We start from the raw sequence: 19844 nt of genomic DNA, 5'->3' as shown, positions 1-19844 counted from the left end.
ACCAGTGGGAAAAAGCATCAATGCAATTTATATGCTGAAAGTCATTGCCAAATCTACCCCCCTCATAGGCTGAACTCATTTATACCAGTGGGTTTAAAAAAAAACACTTAAAATGTCATTAAAAAATATTTATTTGGTTGCATCAGGTTTTAGTTGAGGCATAAGAATCTAGTTGCAGCATGTGGGATTGAGTTCCCTGACCAGGGATCGAACTTGGGCTTTCTGCATTGGAGGAATGGAGTCTTAGCCACTGGACAACCAGTGTTTATACCATGTTTATGTGTGTGCATTCTCACAAATCTTCACATTGTGTTACCGTTTTCCTGACTATTGGCAAATGCAGTTGAAAATGACATCGGCATATCTCTAACTATGAAGAAAGCTGAACATCCTTTTACATATTTCAATATTTTTTGTGTTCCATCTTTTTTTTCTTTTCTTTTCAGGGGTCTGTCTTTGTGTCTATTCATGTCCTTTGCCATTTTTATTTTGGCAAATAAAAGTTTGGACTTTTTTCCCTCACTGAAAGTATTATGTATTACACATTATGTAACATGCCATAATGCATGCCCTTTATCTGTCACTTAAGTTGCATATGTTTTTCTCACTTTTAAAAATCTGACGTTCGGTTTTATGCAGGACTTTATTTCACTATTCATATAACTCAATGTTTACATAGCCAGATTTGTTATTTTTAGATTTTAGGTTTGCGTCTTGCTTGAAGAGATGTTCCCTACTTTGCAATTATAAAACAAAATTTCCATATTGCAGTCTTATGCTTCCTTTTTTGAGCGGCTATGGAATTCATCAAATACATCTACAAGTACATATTTATTTGTTTGGCTGCACCAGGGCTTCATTGCAGCACTTTGGATCTTTGATCTTTGTTGCAGCAGAATCTTTACTTGTGTCTTGTGGCATCTGGTTCCCTGAACAGGGATTGAACCTGGGCTCTCTACCTTGGGACCGTGGAGTCTTAGCTACTGAACCACCAGGGAAGTTCCATAAAAGACATTTTCAGTAGCATAGAGATGCTCATGTAACCTAAATCTATGAAGACGGTGATCTGGATGACTAGACTTCCTAGTGTTGAACCATCGTTGCCCTCCTGGCCCAAGTTCCACTTGATCCTGGTGTGGGTGTCATGTTCACGCAAGCTTCCTCCTGGTTCTGTTAGTAAATTCTCACTGCTGGGTTTTTGCACTGTCACCCGCAAGGCAGATCCATCTGTAGTTTCCCCCTCTACTCCTAAATGTACTCTATTAAAGCAGGTTTCCATGACAACACAGGAGTCAGGATTTACACTGGGCTTCCTGCTTTAACATAACGGAAAACTTTAACATAACATAACGCAAGATTGAGGGAGATTGTCCCAAAGGGACTCGCTAAAGGAAGACCCCAGCAAGGTGGTGGTGGTGTCTCTCCAAGCCCTCCTCGATGCATAACACAAGTACAGTATTTGGTGTTTATACTCATGAACCGTGAAACGATCTCTCTCTTTCCATCATGTCTTCAAGTATGGTATGTGTTTAAATGTCAGACCAAAGCCAATCTAAGAAAAACAAAGCCAAATGAAAGTCCCAAGTGGTTTTTCAAAACTATTAAAGCTTTTATTAATAATTTTGACATGTCAGACTTCCTATGGGGTCGCACAGAGTTGGACACCACTGAAGCGACTTAGCAGCAGCAGCAGCAGACTTCCTCAGCGGTAAAGAATCTGCCTGCCAATGCAGGGGACTTAGGAGACGTGGGTTGGATCCCTGGGTTGGGAAGATCCTCTGGAGGAGGGAATGGCAACCTACTCTAGTATTCTTGCCTGGAAAATCCAATGGACAGAGGAGCCTAGTGGGCTACAGTCCATGAGGTCACAAAGAGTCAGATACGACTGATCGACTGAGTACACACCTGCACAGACGTCCAGAAAAGTTGCACAAATAGTGCAATTAACCCTTATATACACACTTTATCAGATTCACCAATTTCATCACACTTTTAAAAATCACACCTGCTTTGTTCTTTCTCTGTCTCTCTCTCTTTTTTTTTTTCTGAACCATTTCAGAGTAAGTTGCAGATATTATGTTCCTTAACCTCTACATACTTCACTTGATGTTTATTACCTAAAGCCAAGGACATTCTGCTACATCACTTCAGTAAAAGGATCAAAATTAATATTGATACAGTATCACTGTGGAACTGATAGATTCATTTCAATCTTCCCCAACTGTCCCAATAATCTATTTTATTACAAAAGAAAATCCAGGAGTAACTTTGATCATTTTGTTAAGCCAGGTTTTTCTTCCACGAAGCTACCATTTTTCTTTTTTTGGACAAACATGCTGCAAAGAGATACTTGCAGACCATGGAAATACCCCATTACTTTTCAAGTTTCCAACCATCACTTTTAACATTCATTGATGGCTCTTGCCAGAATCAATTATTTTGGAGATTAGCAAATGGTGATTTTCTACTCCCACTCCAGTGCTTTTAAGAAAGGGCAGAGGTTGACTTTCATTTTTTATATCCTGGTATTTTTTTGGGGGGGGCGTGGGGGAGGTAGCTTACAGAAGAAATAATGAGTTGTTGTTTTTTTTCTGGAAGTGGAGGGGTCTTCATTTTCTCCCAGTAAGTCACAACTACAATGATTCTTCTGACTTTATACCTAACTTTATGTGGAGGTCTTGCATCCTGAAGGATTTCCAGAGGGCAATATGTCCCTTGGAATTTTAGCAAATGGCACCTGCCTGAAATTGTTGGTGGCTTTTCAGTCAGTTCAGTTCAGTCGCTCAGTTGTGTCTGACTCTTTGCGATCCCATGGACTGTAGCATGCCAGGCTCCTCTGTCCATGGGATTTTCCAGGCAAGAATACTGGAGTGGGTAGCCATTCCCTTCTCCAGGGGATCTTCCAGACCCAGGGTCCAACCTGGGTCTCCTGCACTGCAGGCAGATTCTTTACTGTCTGAGCCACCAGGGAAGCCCAACCTTTTGGTATAAACCCTTTAATGCATCCCTGTTGCTTTTAGGACAAAGGGTGTGTTGAAGACAACCTGTCCATGGTATATCCATCCCTTCTAGTCTCGCCTACCAGCCCAGCCTCCCTCTTTTCTTTGCTCCAGCTACAGTGCCTGGCCCAGTTGTGAGAACACTAGCCTGTCCTCTGGGCCTTTGCACATGCCATTCCCTCCACCTGGAACACTTTCTTGATGCTTCCCTGCGCTGGCTCTGCCTCCTCAGATTTCAGTTCAAAATCACCTCTTTGGAGAATCTTTCTGCCTCTCCCCACCTCACCTTATAAAACATCTGATGTGTAACTTAATGGCTTTCTCCCCACACTGGGTTGTGAGGTCTACAAGGAAATGAATGGTATTTATTTGGCTCCCTGCAAATCCCCACTGCTTACTGCATGTTGATTTTTCCACTCAACAAATATTTATTAAGCAATGGATATGTCAGTCATTGGGTGTAAAATACTGAACATGATGGACAAGATTTCTGCCTTCCTGGGGAGGGGTGAATACATACAGTAAGTCAGAATTTCAAGTAGAGACACCAGTGTGTTGTCCCGAACAGGAACAAACGGCAGAGGGGACAGGGAGTGTTTGCAAAGGGTGGTCAGGGAAGGCTCATTGGAACAGACAAGTGGAGCCAGACACTAGAGGGACAGGGAGGCAGGAATAGATTTGAGTTAGAAGAACAGTGGGCCCATCTACTGGCAAACTAATATTTGGTTAATAGATGAAAGAAAGAATGAACGCCCTCAGCCAACAGTTGTTCTGGGTGCTTTGTCATGCTTTATTTCCCCTCTGAGACTGTGTGTGTGTGCATGTGTATGCGTGCTCGGTCGTGTGTGTGTGTGTGTGTGTGTGTGTGTGTGTACGCATACGAGCTCAGTCATGTCAAACTCTTTGTGACTCCATGGACTGTAGCCTGCCTCTATCCATGGGATTTTCCAGGTAAGAATACTGGAGTGGGTTGCCATTTCCTCCTCCAGGGGATCTTCCTGACCCAGGAATCTAACCTGAGTCTCCTGCATTGGTGGGCAAATTCTTTACCACTGAGCCACCCGGGAAGCCCTTACAACTCACCAAATCTGACCTGAAGGTGTCCTTACATGCATCATACAGATGAGGCCCATCGAGAGAAAGAAAAATTACTCATTCAAGGCTGCACAGGAAGTCTTAAGTGGAGGGACCAGATTCTCACTAGGTTCTGGCTTTTCTGAGCTTAAGGCCCCTCTTCAGCAAGGCGGGGTGGCCACAGTCATGTGACTGACACTCAAACACACATGGACTCTGGGGCTGCATATTGAAAATTGGGTGTGTCTACCTGTGTCCTACCCAACATCTCCAGCGCCTGGTTTGCACTTTTTTTTTTTTTTTTTGCGAGTTTCTACACTTTCTCCTAAGGGTCATTTCTCCACCTTGAACCACGCATTGTGCGGAGGGGCCCAGGCTACCGAATACTTGAGCGCACGCAGCACGCTCGTGCACGTGGCTGTCCCTAGGGGCCTGGCTCTGGGCGGGGGCGCACTCCGGGGTAGGACGCTCTGGGGCGTCGAGGCCCATACTCACTGGCCAGACTGTGACGAGGGGGAGGTGAACGTAACATTTAAGGGAGTACCAAAAAGCCGAGTAACCACGATAAACAATATTTTAATACAATATTAAAAAAAATAAAAATGAATTTTCCAAAGTCCCACGAAGAACAAACTAGCAAAATGTTTTAAACACGGGAACACGGGATACGACTTGCTGAGTTGGTCAATCTGGGGCGCTCCCGGGCTCTGAGACAGGAATCCTGGGGCTGTACAGGGCGCTGGGGCTGGGCAGGGATCTGGGGCGCCCCCTCAGCTAGGGCGCGACGGGGGCCTCCAGCGCGGGGCCCAGGATAGGGAGACTGGCGGGCGGGCGGGGCGGCGCCTCCCCCCTGCCCGTCCTCCTTCCACCCTTCTCGGGCCTCTGCCGGGCGCCGAGTCCCTTCCGAGCCTAGATCCGCGCCGCCTTTTCCTGCGGCCCGAACGGGGCCCAGCTGACGGGCCGCGTTGTTTACGGGCCGAGCAGCCCTGGCTCCCGCCGCCTGCCCGCCACCCGCCAGCCCAGGTGCCCGCCCGCCTGTCCGCACGTCCGTTTGTCCGCGCGTCCGAAGATCGGAGCTCCGGAGCACTCGGGGCCAAAAGCCTAGAGTCAGGGGGGCAGAGCGCGGGGCTCCGGGCCCTAAGATCGTCGGGACGGGGGCCCGGGCCGCGGGGGCCCGGAGTCGGGACCGTCTCCACCCGGCCGCGCTGCCGGATTCGTAGCGGCGGAGGCCGCGCGCCCCTCCCGGGGCCGTTTCTAGAGTCCTCCCAGGCGCAGGCTGCGGGACCTTGGGCGGCCCGCGTGGAAGAGAAGGACGCGCGACCCCCAGCCCCTCTGGGGCGGCCGCTTCGTAGCATGCACCCCGCCAGCCAGCGCCTCGCGCTCTGATCCTTCGGCACTCCGCGCTCCCGCAGCCATGGGCGCCGGGGGCGGGAGGGGGGCGGCAGCCGTGCTGCTGATGGTGGTCGTCGCCGCGCTGCTGGTGGGCGCCGCGGGCCACCTGTACCCTGGAGAAGGTGAGTCTGGGGGGTCCCGGAGTGGGCGGGAAGCCGCGCGGCTGGGGAGGGTACCCTTTGCCAAAATGGAACCACCCCCCGTTGTGGACGGAGTGCAGTCCTCCGTCGGAGGGCTGGTGGCCCGGACGGTTTCTCCGGCCTCGCGGGGGGCGGGAAGCCGCTGACCTTGGCCTTTGCCCGCCTGGGCTAGCGGCTCCAAGACCCGCATGCGGCCCCGGGCTGCAGGAACCTTGCCCTAGTGCCCGCCCTTCTGCGGGCGCCTCTCCCGAGAGCGCTCCTCAAACCCCCGTGTCTGGGCCTCTCCGAGCCCACCACCTGGCTCCAGAGACGGGACACACGTCCTCTCTGGGTCGCCTCCGAGAAGTAGGGTCATCGGACACTCTCGGACAGCCAAATGCCCCGGGCACAGACGGTTTGGAGTGAGAATCGAGGGTGACTGACTGAAGGCAGGGTGGTCCGTTGGGATCCCAGCAGCTTGGTGACGCTACCCCAGGGGCCGAGGAAGTGCAGAACCCGCCCCTTTCTTTCTGGTATCTAGACCCACGGCTACCCCTGACTTCAGTTCCATGTTTATACTCTGGAATTCTGTTTCCAGATGTCGGAGGCAAGCTCTAGCCCTTGGCAACAGCGCAGCTGTAGTAGCAGTAGTGTCGGCTTTTATGATTATTATAGCTAGTGTCGCCAGATGCCTCGGGCTGGCCGGTCTTATCTCTCTGGATCTCTGCCGCAGCCCGTGGAGGCTGATACTGCTGTTGGGCCATTTCATAGAGGAGTAAACTGAGGCTCAGGAAGGACACAGAATTCACTTGCCCCAGAATCAGAGCTGGAGAGAAGACAAACCTCTCTGGTGGTGCCAGGGCCCAGGGCTCTGCCCAGCTGCCCATGCCCCAGGAACCCCTGGTAACCTCCCTCCTCCACCCTTTTACCTGTCGGCTGGGCAGGTCTCTAACCTGTGGTCAGCCCAGCACCCCGTCCCCTCTGCCTTCTCAAGTCTCCCTCCTCAAGTCTCCCTCATGAGTGTCCCTGGGCTAGCAGCTCCCTGGTATGGGGAGAGGGGCAAGTCCCAGCATTTTCCTTGGGCTTGACAGCAGGTCCTTCTGGCTGCAGGTCAAGGATGGAAAATCCTTGAAGAGAATCTAACTGGGGTTTCCCACCATGATGGCGGAGGCCCTGCTTTCAAAATATGTGTTGGGTTACTTCTTCAGATTTCTCCATAAAAGGAAATCAGTCCCGATGAGGAAGGGGTCAGGCAGGGAAGGAGCAGAAGTGTCTGAGTTGCCTGTCAGTGAGTGGGGATGCACGAGAAAGCATGTGGGGGCTCTGGAGTTGACAAACCGGGTTTGTGGAGCACCTTTGCCAATTAGGCAAGTCTCCAAGCACTGAGTGCCTGGTATACAGTGGGTGCTCCTCCAAGGAAGGGTAGCAGTGGATTTAGGCTCTTGTTTAAAAAAAAAACAGAAACCCAGACCAGCTGTTAGATCTGTATCAGGCTTTGCACGTCCATGCCCATGTGTCTGTGTGTGCGTGCACACCTGTATATGTATGCAATTCCTTGCTCCTCTGTTCCTGGTAGCTTTAGTAATTAATAGTGGATTTGTGCCTGGGCTGGCTTTTCTGGTGGCTCAGATGGTAAAGAATCTGCCTGTAGGAACCTGGGTTTGATCCCTGGATCGGGAAGGTCCCCTGGAGAGGGGAATGGCTATTCACTCCAGTATTCTTGCCTGGAGAATCTCATGGACAGAGCCTGGTGGGCTACAGTCCATGGGGTCCCAAAGAGTCCGATACGACTGAACGACTTTCACTTTCAGGGGTCAGTGGATGGATTTACTACTTCTTACATGTTTATAGTTTCCACGAGGGGGAGGCTTATGTTTCTTTTGTTCACTGCCACAGTTCCAGAGTCTAGAGCAGCCCCTGACACCTAGTAGATGTTTGATAAATTTATTTTGACTGTGCTGGGTCTTCATTGCTGTGCTGGGCTTTTCTCTGGGTGTGAGGATCGAGGCTACTCTCTAGTTGCTGTGCATGGGCTTCTCATTCCGGTGGCTTCTCTTGTTGTGGAGACCAGGCTCTAGGGTACGCGGGCTTCAGTAGTTGTGGCACGTGTGCTCAATAGTTGTGGGTCCCTGGCCCTAGAGCACAGGCTCAGCAGCTGTGGCCCTCGGGCTTAGCTGCTCTGCAGCACACGGGATCTTCCCACACCAGAGGTCGAACCCCTGTCCTCAGCACTGGCAGGCGGATTTGTCACCCTTGGATCACCAGGGAAGTCCTAAATATTTGCTGTAGATTCAACTCCTATCCTTCCTGTTCTCCCCAGGAGTCCAAGTCATGGCTCCTTTATTCTCCAGATAAAACCTAACTGCCACAAATATAAGCAAAGCCTCCGCAGGCACTATTCTACACACTCTGCATTGATAATCTCGATTAATCCTCACCACAGCCCTCTGAAGTAAGGTTTATCATCCATTTCGAAGGTGAGGAACTTGGATGAGGTGGCAGTGCTGAGATGAGAAGCCCGGTTTGTTAATAAAAGGTTTCTTAACAGAAGGTCCTTCTTGGGACTCTGAGCCTCCCCGCCCTAACCCCTGTGGTGTAAAGGTTAACAAAATACTCTCGAATAAATGACATGTGATGCCCTTCGGAGGTTTGGGGTGGGGTAAGGAACTTTCCAGATCGTTGGTTAATCTCCAGCAGCAAGCAGTGTGGCATTCTGTCTGGGGTGGGGGTGGGGTCGAGGGAGATCAGTGGGATTTTGAAGGACTGAGGACTCTCTCCTCAATGTCACGTGGGATGTGCCAGCCCATTTCATCCCCCCTGTGGAGTCTCTGTGGCTTGGCTGAACTGGGCAGTGGTTTTCCCTCCCATGTCTCCTTGGGTTGACCCACTCTGGCCCGAGATGACCCAGGAGCACTGCAAAGTCAGAGAATGAAGGCAAAGTGGGATTAATTATAGTAGAAACTGAATCTTGGCGGGGGCAGTAAATTGATGAGTTGAGGTGCTAGTTGTTGCTTTTGGATCCCCCTTACATCTCGAGGGTGGAATCTAGTGTGTCTCTTGTGGGTTCTCCGGTGCACTCCGGGACCCTCAGAGCAGAACTTCTGCTCTCTGGGTCAGTTCTCTGAGGTTCTTCCTAGTCTTTGCTTCCCTCTTAGTGACCTGCCTCTCAACCCTGCCCTGCTCATTCATAGAGGTCACTGGGGGCGAGCCTCACCCCGAGGGACCCCACCTCACTCCACTTCCTCATTGACATCCTTTATTTTTTGGCTAGAATAGACCTTCTCAATTTCCATGCTCTTGATCTATGAGGTTGGATAGTTCTTGGTTGCAGGGGGTTATCTTGTGTATCTTAAGATGTTGCTCACTGTCTGTGGTCTCTGACCAGTAGCAATGCCCCTCTCCAAGTCATGACCACTAAAATGTGTCTCCAGACACCACCAACTGTCCTCTGATTGAGAACCACTGCTTTTGGTGCTAGTGGTAAAGAACCTACCTGCCAGTGCAGGAGACACATGAGATGTGGGTTCAATCCCTGGATCAGGAAGATCCCCTGGAGGAAGGCATGGCAACCTGCTCCAGTATGCTTGCCTGGGAAATCTCATGGACAGAAGACACTGGCAAGCTGCAGTCGATGGGGTCATAAAGAGTCAGACACGACTGAAGTGACTTAGTATGCAGGACACTTATCCACTTAGGTCCCCTCCTCTCTCCTCTCTGTTCAGGGATCTCCATCCGCCTGGGAGCCTTGTTCTTTTCAGCCTCAATACTCCCCAGGGCCCCGCTACCCACCACCCACCTTTTGCCTTCCTCTGTCAAGCCTCCCCCAACTGCTGATGGGCACTCATCACCCTTGCTCTCTCACTTTTCACCCACTGCTCTGCCCACAGCATCTGGCTTGTGTCTCCGTTGCTTTGCCCATGGTGCTAGCAAAAGTCGTTCCTCACCTACCAATGGCAGCCTCACCCCAGCTGACTTCTCTGGGTTTTGCTTCCCCTCTCCTGGTGAGTTTTCACCTGTACCTGGCTCCTCCCATTCTCTCTCTTCTTTTCCTCTGCTCCTTTTCTGGGCTTATTATCTTGGTCTGCATCGACGGCCATTCCCTACTCTGACTCTCTCTCTCACGCTCACTTGTTAATTTATATGTGGTCAAAGTCTTTAGAACAGGGGTCAAACCCTGCCCGCCCACGCCTGTTTTTGTAAATAAAGTTTTATTGGCAAGCCGCCATGCCCGTTGGCTCAGGCGTCCTCTATCACTGCTTTCGTGCTGTAAGGGCAGAGTTGAACGGTTGCGATCGCGTGGCTCCCAACAATATTTACACTTGGGCCCTTTCCAGAGAAAGTTTGCCGACTTTGGATTTAGAACAAACTCCTCGAGGATCGTTATGACATGCCTCATAGCTTGTGTGGTCCTGGTTCGACTTTGAATGAATCAAGTTAAATGAAACGCTCAGGAAAAACACTGTGTTTTTCCCTTTACAGAGCAAGCCTTATTAAAGAAACTGATATCATTTGCTGTGCTGAATGTATGGGTTCTGATGGTGAGAAAATAACAGTGATGTTCCTTCTTTGGGTGTGTGTGTGTGAGAGATCTTTGGGTTTATTTGTTTAAACCGTCTTCTTGGCATCGAGTGAGGACTCTGTGCTATCAGCCCTGTCTCTAGTGCCAAGAGAAAGTGGTATCTGCTGGGAGATACCACTTGCGGGGACCTCTTGAGAACCCCTTATGTAAATTTCTATGAAGAACACAGTGGAGTGACTCGCTTTATGTTTTGCGATTGGATCATACTTATGGTTTTTAAATTAAAATAATAACTGCATTCTCATTGCAAAAGAAAAATTGCACAAGTTTAGAGGGGGAAGCAATAAAAGTTCCGTTTTGTCCCTAAAACCATTGTATTTCTGTCTTGGGAGATGACTACGCTGTGTTTGGGCTTCCCAGTGGCTCAGTGGCAAAGAACGCACCTGCCGATGCAGGAGACACAGGTTTGATCCCTGGGTCGGGAAGATGCCCTGGAGAAGGAAATGGCAACCTACTCCAGTATTCGTGCCTAGATAATCCCATGGACAGAGGAGCCTGGCAGGTTCAGTCCCCTGGGATCACAAAGAGTCAGACATGCCTGAGGTTGTACATGCACACACGCACACATACATACATATACATAGGTGTGTGTCCTATTTTGGTGTGTGTCTTTTTGATTTAAATATTTATTTATTTATTTGGCTGCTTCAGGTCTTAGTTGTGGTGCACGGGCTTCTCTCTAGTTGTGGCATATGGGCTCTAGAGCCGGGGGTTTCAGTAGCTGTGGCACATGGGCGTAGCTGCCCAGCAGCATGTGGGACCTTAGTTCTCCCAACCAGGGATCAAATCTGCATCCCCTGCATTGGAAGGCAGATTCTTAACCAGTGGACCTCCAGGGAAGTCCCTGTTTGGTGTGGATCTTTAAATATTTTTATTATAAAAATGGTGGTACGGTAAATCTGACTTTTTTTGGTGCGTACAGTTTTTGCATTTTAATCCCTGCATAGAATTGTGTAGCTGTCCCCACAGTTAGGACACAGAAGTGTCCCATCTACCACCACCCAAACTCCTTCTCCTGCTAAGTCGCTTCAGTCGTGTCCAACTCTGTGCGACCCCATAGACGGCAGCCCACCAGGCTCCCCTGTCCCTGGGATTCTCCAGGCAAGAACCCTGGAGTGGGTTGGCATTTCCTTCTCCAATACATGAAAGTGAAAAGTGAAAGTGAAGTCGCTCAGTCACGTCCGACTCCTAACGACCCCATGGACTGTAGCCTACCAGGTTCCTCTATCCATGGGATTTTCCAAGCAAGAGTACTGGAGTGGGGTGCCATTGCCTTCTCCGCAAACTCCTTCTAGCCACCCCTTTATTGTTATGCCATCCCTACCTCAAACCCCTGGCAACATTTTGCATCCCTAAATGGCAACCCACTCCAGTACTCCTGCCTAGAAATTTCCATGGATGGAGGAGCCTGGTGGGCTACAGTCCATGGGGTCGCAAAGAGTCGGACACGACTGAGCGACTTCACTTTCACTTTCTTTAAAGAAGATTTTATTTTAAATGGCTGCCTTTAGAGACATTCAACAGAGAAGGCAATGGCACCCCACTCCAGTACTCTTGCCTGGAAAATCCCATGGGTGGAGGAGCCTGGTAGGCTGCAGTCCATGGGGTTGCTAAGAGTCGGACACAACTGAGTGACTTCACTTTCACTTTTCACTTTCATGCATTGGAGAAGGAAATGGCAACCCACTCCAGCGTTCTTGCCTGGAGAATCCCAGGGACGGGGGAGCCTGGTGGGCTGCCGTCTATGGGGTCGCACAGAGTTGGACACGACTGAAGTGACTTAGCAGTTTTCCCTAGACTTTTAAAAGTGTCTTAATTCCTACGACTTCCCTGGTGGCCCAGTGGCTAAGACTTCATATTCCCAAGGCAAAGGGCCTGGGTTTGATCCCTGGTCAGGGACTTAAGGTCCCACATGCTGTAACCAAACATCCCACAAGCCACAATTAAGACCCAGGGCAGCCAAATAAATGAATAAATATTTTTAATAAGTATCTTATATTGGATCAATAGTCTTAAGCTTGAAAACTTCATTACTCATAAGATACTCATTTTTTCTGGATTCCGTATTTGTGAATTCACCTATTTGTGAAAATTTATTTGGCATCCCCGGTGGCTCAGATGATAAAGAATCCACCTGCAGTGTGGGAGACCTGGGTTTGATCCCTGAATTGGGAACATCCCCTGGAGGAGGGAATGGCAACCCACTCCAGTATTCTTGTCTGGAGAATCTCCATGGATAGAGGAGCCTGGCAGGCTGCAGTCCATGGGGTCGCAAAGAGTCAGACACGACTGAGTGACTAAGCACAGTAAAGCACATTTGTAATTCCAAAATAAATACTCAGAGCTTTAATTGTTATTCCTGGACATGCACCAGGAGGCACAAGTGGCAAAAAATTGGGATCATCTGACAGGCATGTTCCAGCTCAGATCGAACAAGGTGACATCTTGCCTTCTTGTCGCATCTCTCCTGGTGTGGATTCATAAATCCCCAAGGATTAAGACAAACATCCTTAAACATTTTTTTAATTGAAGTATACTTGGTCCACAATGTTGTGTTAGTTTCTGGTGTACAGCAAAGTAATTCAGGTCTATACATGTGCACATTTGTTCAGTCTCTCCATCGTGTCCCACTCTTTGCAACCCCATGGACTGTAGCCCGCTAGGCTCCTCTGTCCATGGGATTTCCCAGGCAAGAATACTGAAGTGGGTTGCCATTTCCTCCTCCAGGGGATCTTCCTGACCCAGGGATCAAACCCACGTCTCCTGCATTGGCAGGTGGAGTCTTTACCACTGAGCCACCTGGGAAACCCTTGAGAGATGAGAGATGGCAGAGAGCCCCTAGCTGTTGTTTCAAGGAGCAGGGAGGTCCTCCTGTGTTCTGCTGACCCTGGTGCTGAGCCATTCCCCAGTGGCTGTCGGGGCTTCTAGAAACCTATTTTGTTTCCAGCAGAGTGAGATTCGTTCTGTGTTGCCCAGTGCAGACTGGATATGAGTTCCAGGTGGAGTTCGAGGCAGACTGATGAGGATTAAAATTTGATGTCAAATCAGAGCCTTTCTTTCGATTCATTCAGGGGATGGTGTCCCATCAGGTTGAGAGGGTACCTTCTGTTTCATGTTCAGGAAGCCCAGGCTGTTACCAGGAGGTGCTTGCTTCTCTCCCATGCCTTTGTGAGAAGGTGGAAAACATAGGTACTTTCAAAAAACTGTGTTTATTAAGAGTGCGGGAAAAGGTAGTGGTTGGACACAAATGGATAAAGAAAGCAGGGCTCCCCTTGTTTTCTGATGGCCTTTCTGTGACTTCTTGTTGCTAATCTGTTTTCAACCATGGATCTGGTTTCCTTGCAGGAGATTAGAAAATGGATAAATTCTCACCGAGACGTTTCTTCCTAATTATATCCAGTTACATGGTATTGAAGACATCTGCTACTTTTTTGTTGTTGTTGTTCTTACAAGTCTTCTCTTGGTTTTCTTGTTTAAAACTTTGTAATTTATTTTTGACTGCACTGGGTCTTCATCGTTGCATGTGGGCTACTCACTAGTTGCCCTGCGCTGGCTTCTCATCGAAGCGGCTTCTCGAGTTGCGGAGCACAGGCTCTAGGGTGTGCAAGCTTCTGCAGTTGCAACACTTGGGTTCAGTAGTTGCTCCACGGCACGTGGGATCATCCCGGACCAGGGATCAAACCTGTGTCCCCTGCATTGCCAGGCTGATTCCAAGAAAAGTTCCAAGACTTCTCTTGGTATTTTTGTCCAGTGTCTTTTGTGGCATCATCTGTACACATGAGGAGGTAGGACTCTTGAAATGGCATGGAAGCCCCTTGTAACCTTGTGGTTTGATGGGTGATGTCCTTGGGGTGGTCTATACAGAGGTATGGAACTGACTGGAGGGATTAGCCTAGCTGTTCTGGAGCTTTCAGAGAAGCTTGTGGGAGATATGGGTGTCAGGGTGACTGTGGGTCTTTGGTCCTCTCTCTGGTTCCTTGGTCTTAAATACTGTGCTCTCCAGACCTCCCATACCCCTTCCATCCTTTTATCCTCTTGATTTTAGCACATACTGCCATCACTTCTGCCTGCATCCACCCCTCTCCCCAAGCTCCGGGTCTACATCTTTCCATCACCCGCTGGATCCACATCCCAGAGCATCCCCAAGGCCCCCACAGACTCACTGTACCCCAGTCTGAGCCTGCTGTCCTTGCCACTGGTTCTATCTGGCCCTCTCCAGGTTCATCAAACAATGGTGCCTCACCCCCCACCCCCACCCCACCTCCCTGGGGACCGAGTCCCTGTTGATGCTGGTTCCTTAGATGACTCTGTGGTCTTGTCTGTTTCCTTTTGCACCCACCCCATGACAGGCCCCCTAGGCCAAGCCATAGAGGTGGTTCCAGAGTGCCCTGTCCAGTACCTTCTCTGCCCTACTACCAGAAAGATTTTTCCACTTGCTGCTTCGGTCCGACTACAGCTGCCAGCTCAATCAGCCCATCCCCCTGGCAGTTGAGCCTGGCCTTAGCTGGGCAGCATGTGGTCTCAACTCCCTGACTTCATGACTGCACTTCCTTGGGGTTCTCTCTTCTTTATGCGCTTGCGTTTGCTTCCTGTTCCCCAAGGACCTCTCTTCCTTCTTTTCACCCATGGATTCCTACTTTTTCCTCAAGGAACTGGGTCAGAGGCCTCCTTCCTCCCCTCTCTGGCTTCATCACCCACCCCATTCGCCTTCCCTTTCAGCACAGACTAGGTGTATCTTTCTGGGTCCCCACAGACATTGGTCTGCCCAGTGGAGGTGCATTCTAGTGAAACGCTGACTACACGGTAAATGAAACCGTACTCTAAGTGTGGGTCGGAGAAGGGCTTGGTACATGTTTGTCTAAAGTAGGAAGCAGTCTATCCTGGAGTGGGCAGGTCCTGGAAAGGAGGGGAAAAGAACTGTTGTGGTCTGAATTGCTACCTCCCCGCTCCCCATTCATGGGTTGAAACTTTAACTCCTCAATGTGGCTGTATTTGGAGATAGAGCTTTTAGGAGGTAATTAAGGTTAAATGAGGTCATGAGAGGGCAGTCCTAAACCAATAGGACTGTAGCCTCAGAACGAGGAGGGACTTCTCTGGTGGTCCAGTGGTTAAGACTCTGACTTCCCAATGCAGGGGTCCCAGGTTCGATCCTTGATCAAGGAACTAGATTCTACATGCCACAGCTAAAGATCACATGTGCTGCGACTAAGACCAGGTGGAGCCAAGTAAATTAAAAAACAAAACAACAACCAACAACCCCAAAGAAGGCAACTAATGGTATTGATCCTGGAACAGAGTGCTCAGAGGAACAGGTGGGGCTGGAGAGGTGACCCAGGTTGGGTAGACGGTATGTTTGTCTTACGTGAGTCCCTGACATATCCTTGGGGGGGCCTCATTTAAAATGCAGATTCACAGGCTGGGCTCCTAGAGACATTGATTCATTTGGTCCAGAGCTGGGCCTAAGAACCTGCATTTTAACATACACCACTCTCCCCCACCCCAGCCCAGAATCACTCCAGGTGATTCTGATGGTCCACAGAGAATTTTTATTAAAGGAAGGGATACTCTATTTTAAAAAATATTTATTTATTTATTTATGGCTGTGCTGGGTCTTCGTTGCTGTGTGGGCTTTTTTTGCTCGTTTTGGTAAACAGAGGGTACTTTCCAGTCCTGGTGTGCAGACTTCTCATTACAGTGGCTTCTCTTGTTGCGAAGCATGGACTCTAGGGCGCTTGGGCTTTAGCCGTTGTGGCCCGTGGGCTCAGCAGTTGTGACTTCCGGGATCTAGAGCACAGGTTCAGTGGTTGTGACACATGGGCTTAGTTGTTCTGAGGCATGTGGGATCTTCCCAGATCAGGGATCGAACCCGTGCCTTCTGCATTGACAGGCAGATTCTTTACCACTGAGCCACCAGGAAAGCCCTCCACTGAATATTTTGAGAAATGCTGTGTAATGGCTAAGGACACAGGTGTGGGAATCCTAAGGACCTACGTGTGATAGGCTGAATTTTGTCCTTCCCCACAAACTCACATGCTGAAGTCCCAACCCTCTAACATCTCAGAATGTGACTGTCTTTGGAGATTGGGTCTTTAAAGAGGCAGTCAAGGTAAAATGAGATAACCAGCGTGGCCTCTAAGCTAATAAGTCATGTGCTCAGTTATGTCCTTCTCTTTGCGGCCCCATGGACTGCGGCCAGCCAGGCTCCTCTGTCCACGGGATTTCCCAGGCAAGAACACTGGAGTGGGTTGCTGTTTCCTCCTGCAGGGGATCTTCCTGACCCAGGGATCGAATCCACATCTCCTGCACTGGCAGGTGGGTTCTTTAGCAGTGAGCCACCTGGGAAGCCCATTTGCTGATAAGACTGATGTCTTTATAAGAGGAGATTGGGACGCAGACACACCCAGAGAGCAAGTGAGGATGCAGGGAGAAGACGGCCGTCTACAAGCCAAGGAGAGAGGCTTCAGAAAGGATCAGTTCTGCTGACATCTTAATCTCGGACTTCTGGCCTCCAGAATTGGGAGAAAATAATTTCCTCTTGTTTAAGCCACCTGGTCTGTGGTCATTGGTTAGGGATGGCACAGTAGACTAATATGCTGGGTTTAAATCCCAGCTCTGTCTCCTTCTGGCTTCATGACCTTGAGGAGGACATGTTTCTTTCCGAGCCTCAGTTTCTTTCCTCTTTGAGGAAATCTGTCTTGGTGACAGTTTGCCTGTTGCCCAGACCCCAGTCTTGTGCATCTCCCACCTCAGGGTATTTACTGCCCTTCTGTGTCCAGCCATTTCCAGAAGAATCCATCTCACACACTTTCGTTGTTGTTGTTCAGTTGCCAAGTCATGTTCAATTCTTTGAGACCCCACGGACTGCAGCACACCAGGCTTCCCTGTCTGTCACCATCTCCTGGAGTTCGCCCAAGTTCATGTCCATTGAATCAGTGATGATGTCCAACCATCTCATCCTCTGTCATCCCCTTTTCCTCCCGCCCTCGATCTTTTCCAGCATCAGGGTCTTTTCCAATGAGTCAGCTCTCTGCAAGAGATGGACAGAGTATTGGAGCTTCAGCTTTAGCATCAGTGCTTCCAGTGAATGTTCAGGGTTGACTTTCTTTAGGATTGACTGGTTTGATCCCCTTGCAGTCCAAGAGACTCTCAAGAGTCTTCTCCAGCACCACAATTCAAAAGCATGAATTCTTCAGCACTCAGCCTTCTTTATGGTCCAACTCTTATATCTGTACATGACTACTGGAAAAACCATAGCTTTGACGATATAGACCTTTGTCAGCAAAGTGATGTCTCTGCTTTTTAATATGCTGTCTAGGTTTTGGCTGAAGTCAGTTTTAAGAGCCAGACTTAAAAGCAGTCAGGTGGAGACTCATAAGGGTATCTGGTACCTCGGTGTGCCCAAGTTATAATTTCTGAAGGGAATAAATCTGGGAATTTGTTCCAAGTAGCTTGGAGTGAAGAACTGATGCGTGTATGTGGCCGGACGCCGGTTCTCCTCTATTCTTCCTACCCTTCATCACATGATTATCATCATTTATAGATGAGGAAACTGAGGCACACAGAGATTAAATATATGACTCAGGATCATACTGTTGGCAGGTGCCCACGCTGGAGTGGGAGGGCAGATCTGTTGGGTTTCTCTCTCTCTGTCTCTCTTTAAAAAAAATTATCTATCTATTTTTGGCTGCACCAGCTCTTAGCTGTGCCACACAGGGTCTTCCATCTTTGTTGAGGCACGCAGGATCTTTACTTGTGGCATGTGAACTCTCAGTTGCCGTGTGTGGGATCTAGTTCCCTGTTCAGGGATGGAACCCAGGCCCCCTGGACTGGGAGTGTGGCGTCTTAGCCACTGGGCCACTAGGGAAGCTCCCAGATCTGTTGGGTTTCTTGTGTGCCCTGAAACTGGTGTGGGTGGTGGCCTGACACCTGAACCCAAGACTTGTTGGCTAGGACTCCTGAATTTTGGAAGAAGCAGTGTTAAGACCGGAAAGAATGCAGAGAGGAACATGTGGCCCCGGAAGAGGCCACCAGGGAGCATTTGAAGAATGTCTGAAGAATGTACAGGCTTGAAAGCAAAAAGTATAACTCTTAGCATTGTAAAGAAGTTTCAGAATCTTCTAGACCTCTCCCTCCCAGATCCTCAGTACCTATTTGCCGTTTCCATGGTGACAAGAAAACCAGGGGAGAGGGGACACTTTCCAAGATGGCTCTTGTATCCATCTTCTCTCCAACTGAAAAATTATAGATTCTTCTGGCCAAGAGGGGAACTCCAAGACTAGCACTGTCTGCTTTGATGGAAATAGTCTATAGTTGCATATCCAATATGGTGGCTACTATCCACATGGTGCTCTTGAAATTGTGGCCAGGGCAAATAGATTTTTACTTTAATAGTTTGTATAGTCAAAGCTGTGGTTTTCCCTTAGTGATGTATAGATGTGAGAGTTGGACCATGATGAGGGCTGAGTGCTGAAGAATTGATGCTTTTGAATTGTGGTGCTGGAGAAGACTCTTTAGAGTCCCTTAGACTGCAAGGAGATCAAATCAGTCAACCCTAAAGGAAATCAATCTTGAACATTCATTGGAAGGACTGATGCTGAAGCTCTAGTACTTTGGCCACCTGATTCGAAGAGCCAACTCATTGGAAAAGACCCTGATGCTAGAAAAGATTGAAGGCAAAAGGAGAAGGGGGCAACAGAGGAAGAGATGGTTGGATGACATCACTGACTCAATAGACATGAGTTTGAGAAAATTCAGGGAGATAGTGGAGGACAGGGAAGCCTAGTGTGCTGCAGCCCATGGGGTCAAAAACCGTCGGATGCGACTTAGACTGAACAACAACAAACTGTAATTCATTGAAACGTAAATGTGAAAAAAGGAAACATAAAGTCTTGTTTAACTTTAGTTGATTGAAATGTCAGGAAATCAACACTTGATTCTGTTATTGAACAACTGTTTTTGGGAGGGATACAAAGAACCCTACATTTTCAATGACTCATTTTGTGGAATATGCATATACTGATTGAGTATTTCTGATCAAAATTTAGCATCTAAATTGAGACATGTTGCAAGTGTATAATACACGTGGCATTTGGGAGGCATAATGTGAAAAAAAATCTTGTAGTTTTTTTTTTTTTTTAGTATTGCTTACATGCGGAAGTGAAATTTTTGGATATATTGGATTAAGTATATTTAATTTCAGTGTTTCTTTTTTACTTTTTTAGAGAAAATTTAAAGTTCTATCATGTTTCTATCAGATAAGGCTATTATAGACCCTACACACCCTGGTGACCTACAGCGATGAGCTGTAGCTTGCTGTCACTCTTGACCTTCCGATGAAGTAGGCAGAACAGAATAATTCTTATTGCTCTGTTTGTGTAGGTTTTAAGTCCTGGTGTCACCTCCTCCAGGAAGCCCTCCTTGACTGTCCCAGGCTTATTCAAGTAGCTTGTTTTTTTTTTATGATTTCTTCTAGCCTTTGACACTGTCCTTACCTAACTGAGATATCCTCCTCAGTTATACCTTCAATTGATTTGAATAGTTAATAGCATCTACAGTCTCTGAGACCCAGGGCAGCCTGTATCCTATTCTTTTAAGCACTTCCAGTCCCTGGAACAGTGGAAACAGGTTTTCAGCCTGGTAGGCTGCAGTCCATGGGGTGGCTAAGAGTTGGACATGACTGAG

At 48.7% G+C, this 19844-nt stretch overlaps 1 protein-coding gene across 5 annotated transcripts in view; it reads left to right on the top strand.

Moving 5' to 3' along the window:
- The window catches only part of INSR (insulin receptor), a 174006-nt gene that overhangs the window by 22517 nt on the left and 131645 nt on the right, over nucleotides 1-19844 (top strand). For 2 of the 5 annotated variants that reach the window (XM_070792004.1, XM_070792003.1), the window contains exon 1: nucleotides 5085-5587. The exons of 1 other annotated variant lie outside the window; for it this stretch is intronic. In XM_070792004.1, coding sequence (XP_070648105.1) covers nucleotides 5488-5587 — 100 coding nt within the window. In that variant the 5' untranslated portion in view covers nucleotides 5085-5487. Of the gene's footprint in view, nucleotides 1-5084; nucleotides 5588-19844 lie in introns of those variants that run through there. 2 more of the 5 variants (XM_070792006.1, XM_070792005.1) reach the window with 1 other exon arrangement.

This window comes from Bos indicus, chromosome 7 (assembly GCF_029378745.1).
Source record: "Bos indicus isolate NIAB-ARS_2022 breed Sahiwal x Tharparkar chromosome 7, NIAB-ARS_B.indTharparkar_mat_pri_1.0, whole genome shotgun sequence".
In the NCBI taxonomy this organism is placed as follows: Eukaryota; Metazoa; Chordata; class Mammalia; order Artiodactyla; family Bovidae; genus Bos; species Bos indicus.
The sequence above is the reverse complement of the archived record's forward strand: the minus strand, read 5'-3'. Positions and strand labels throughout refer to the sequence as shown.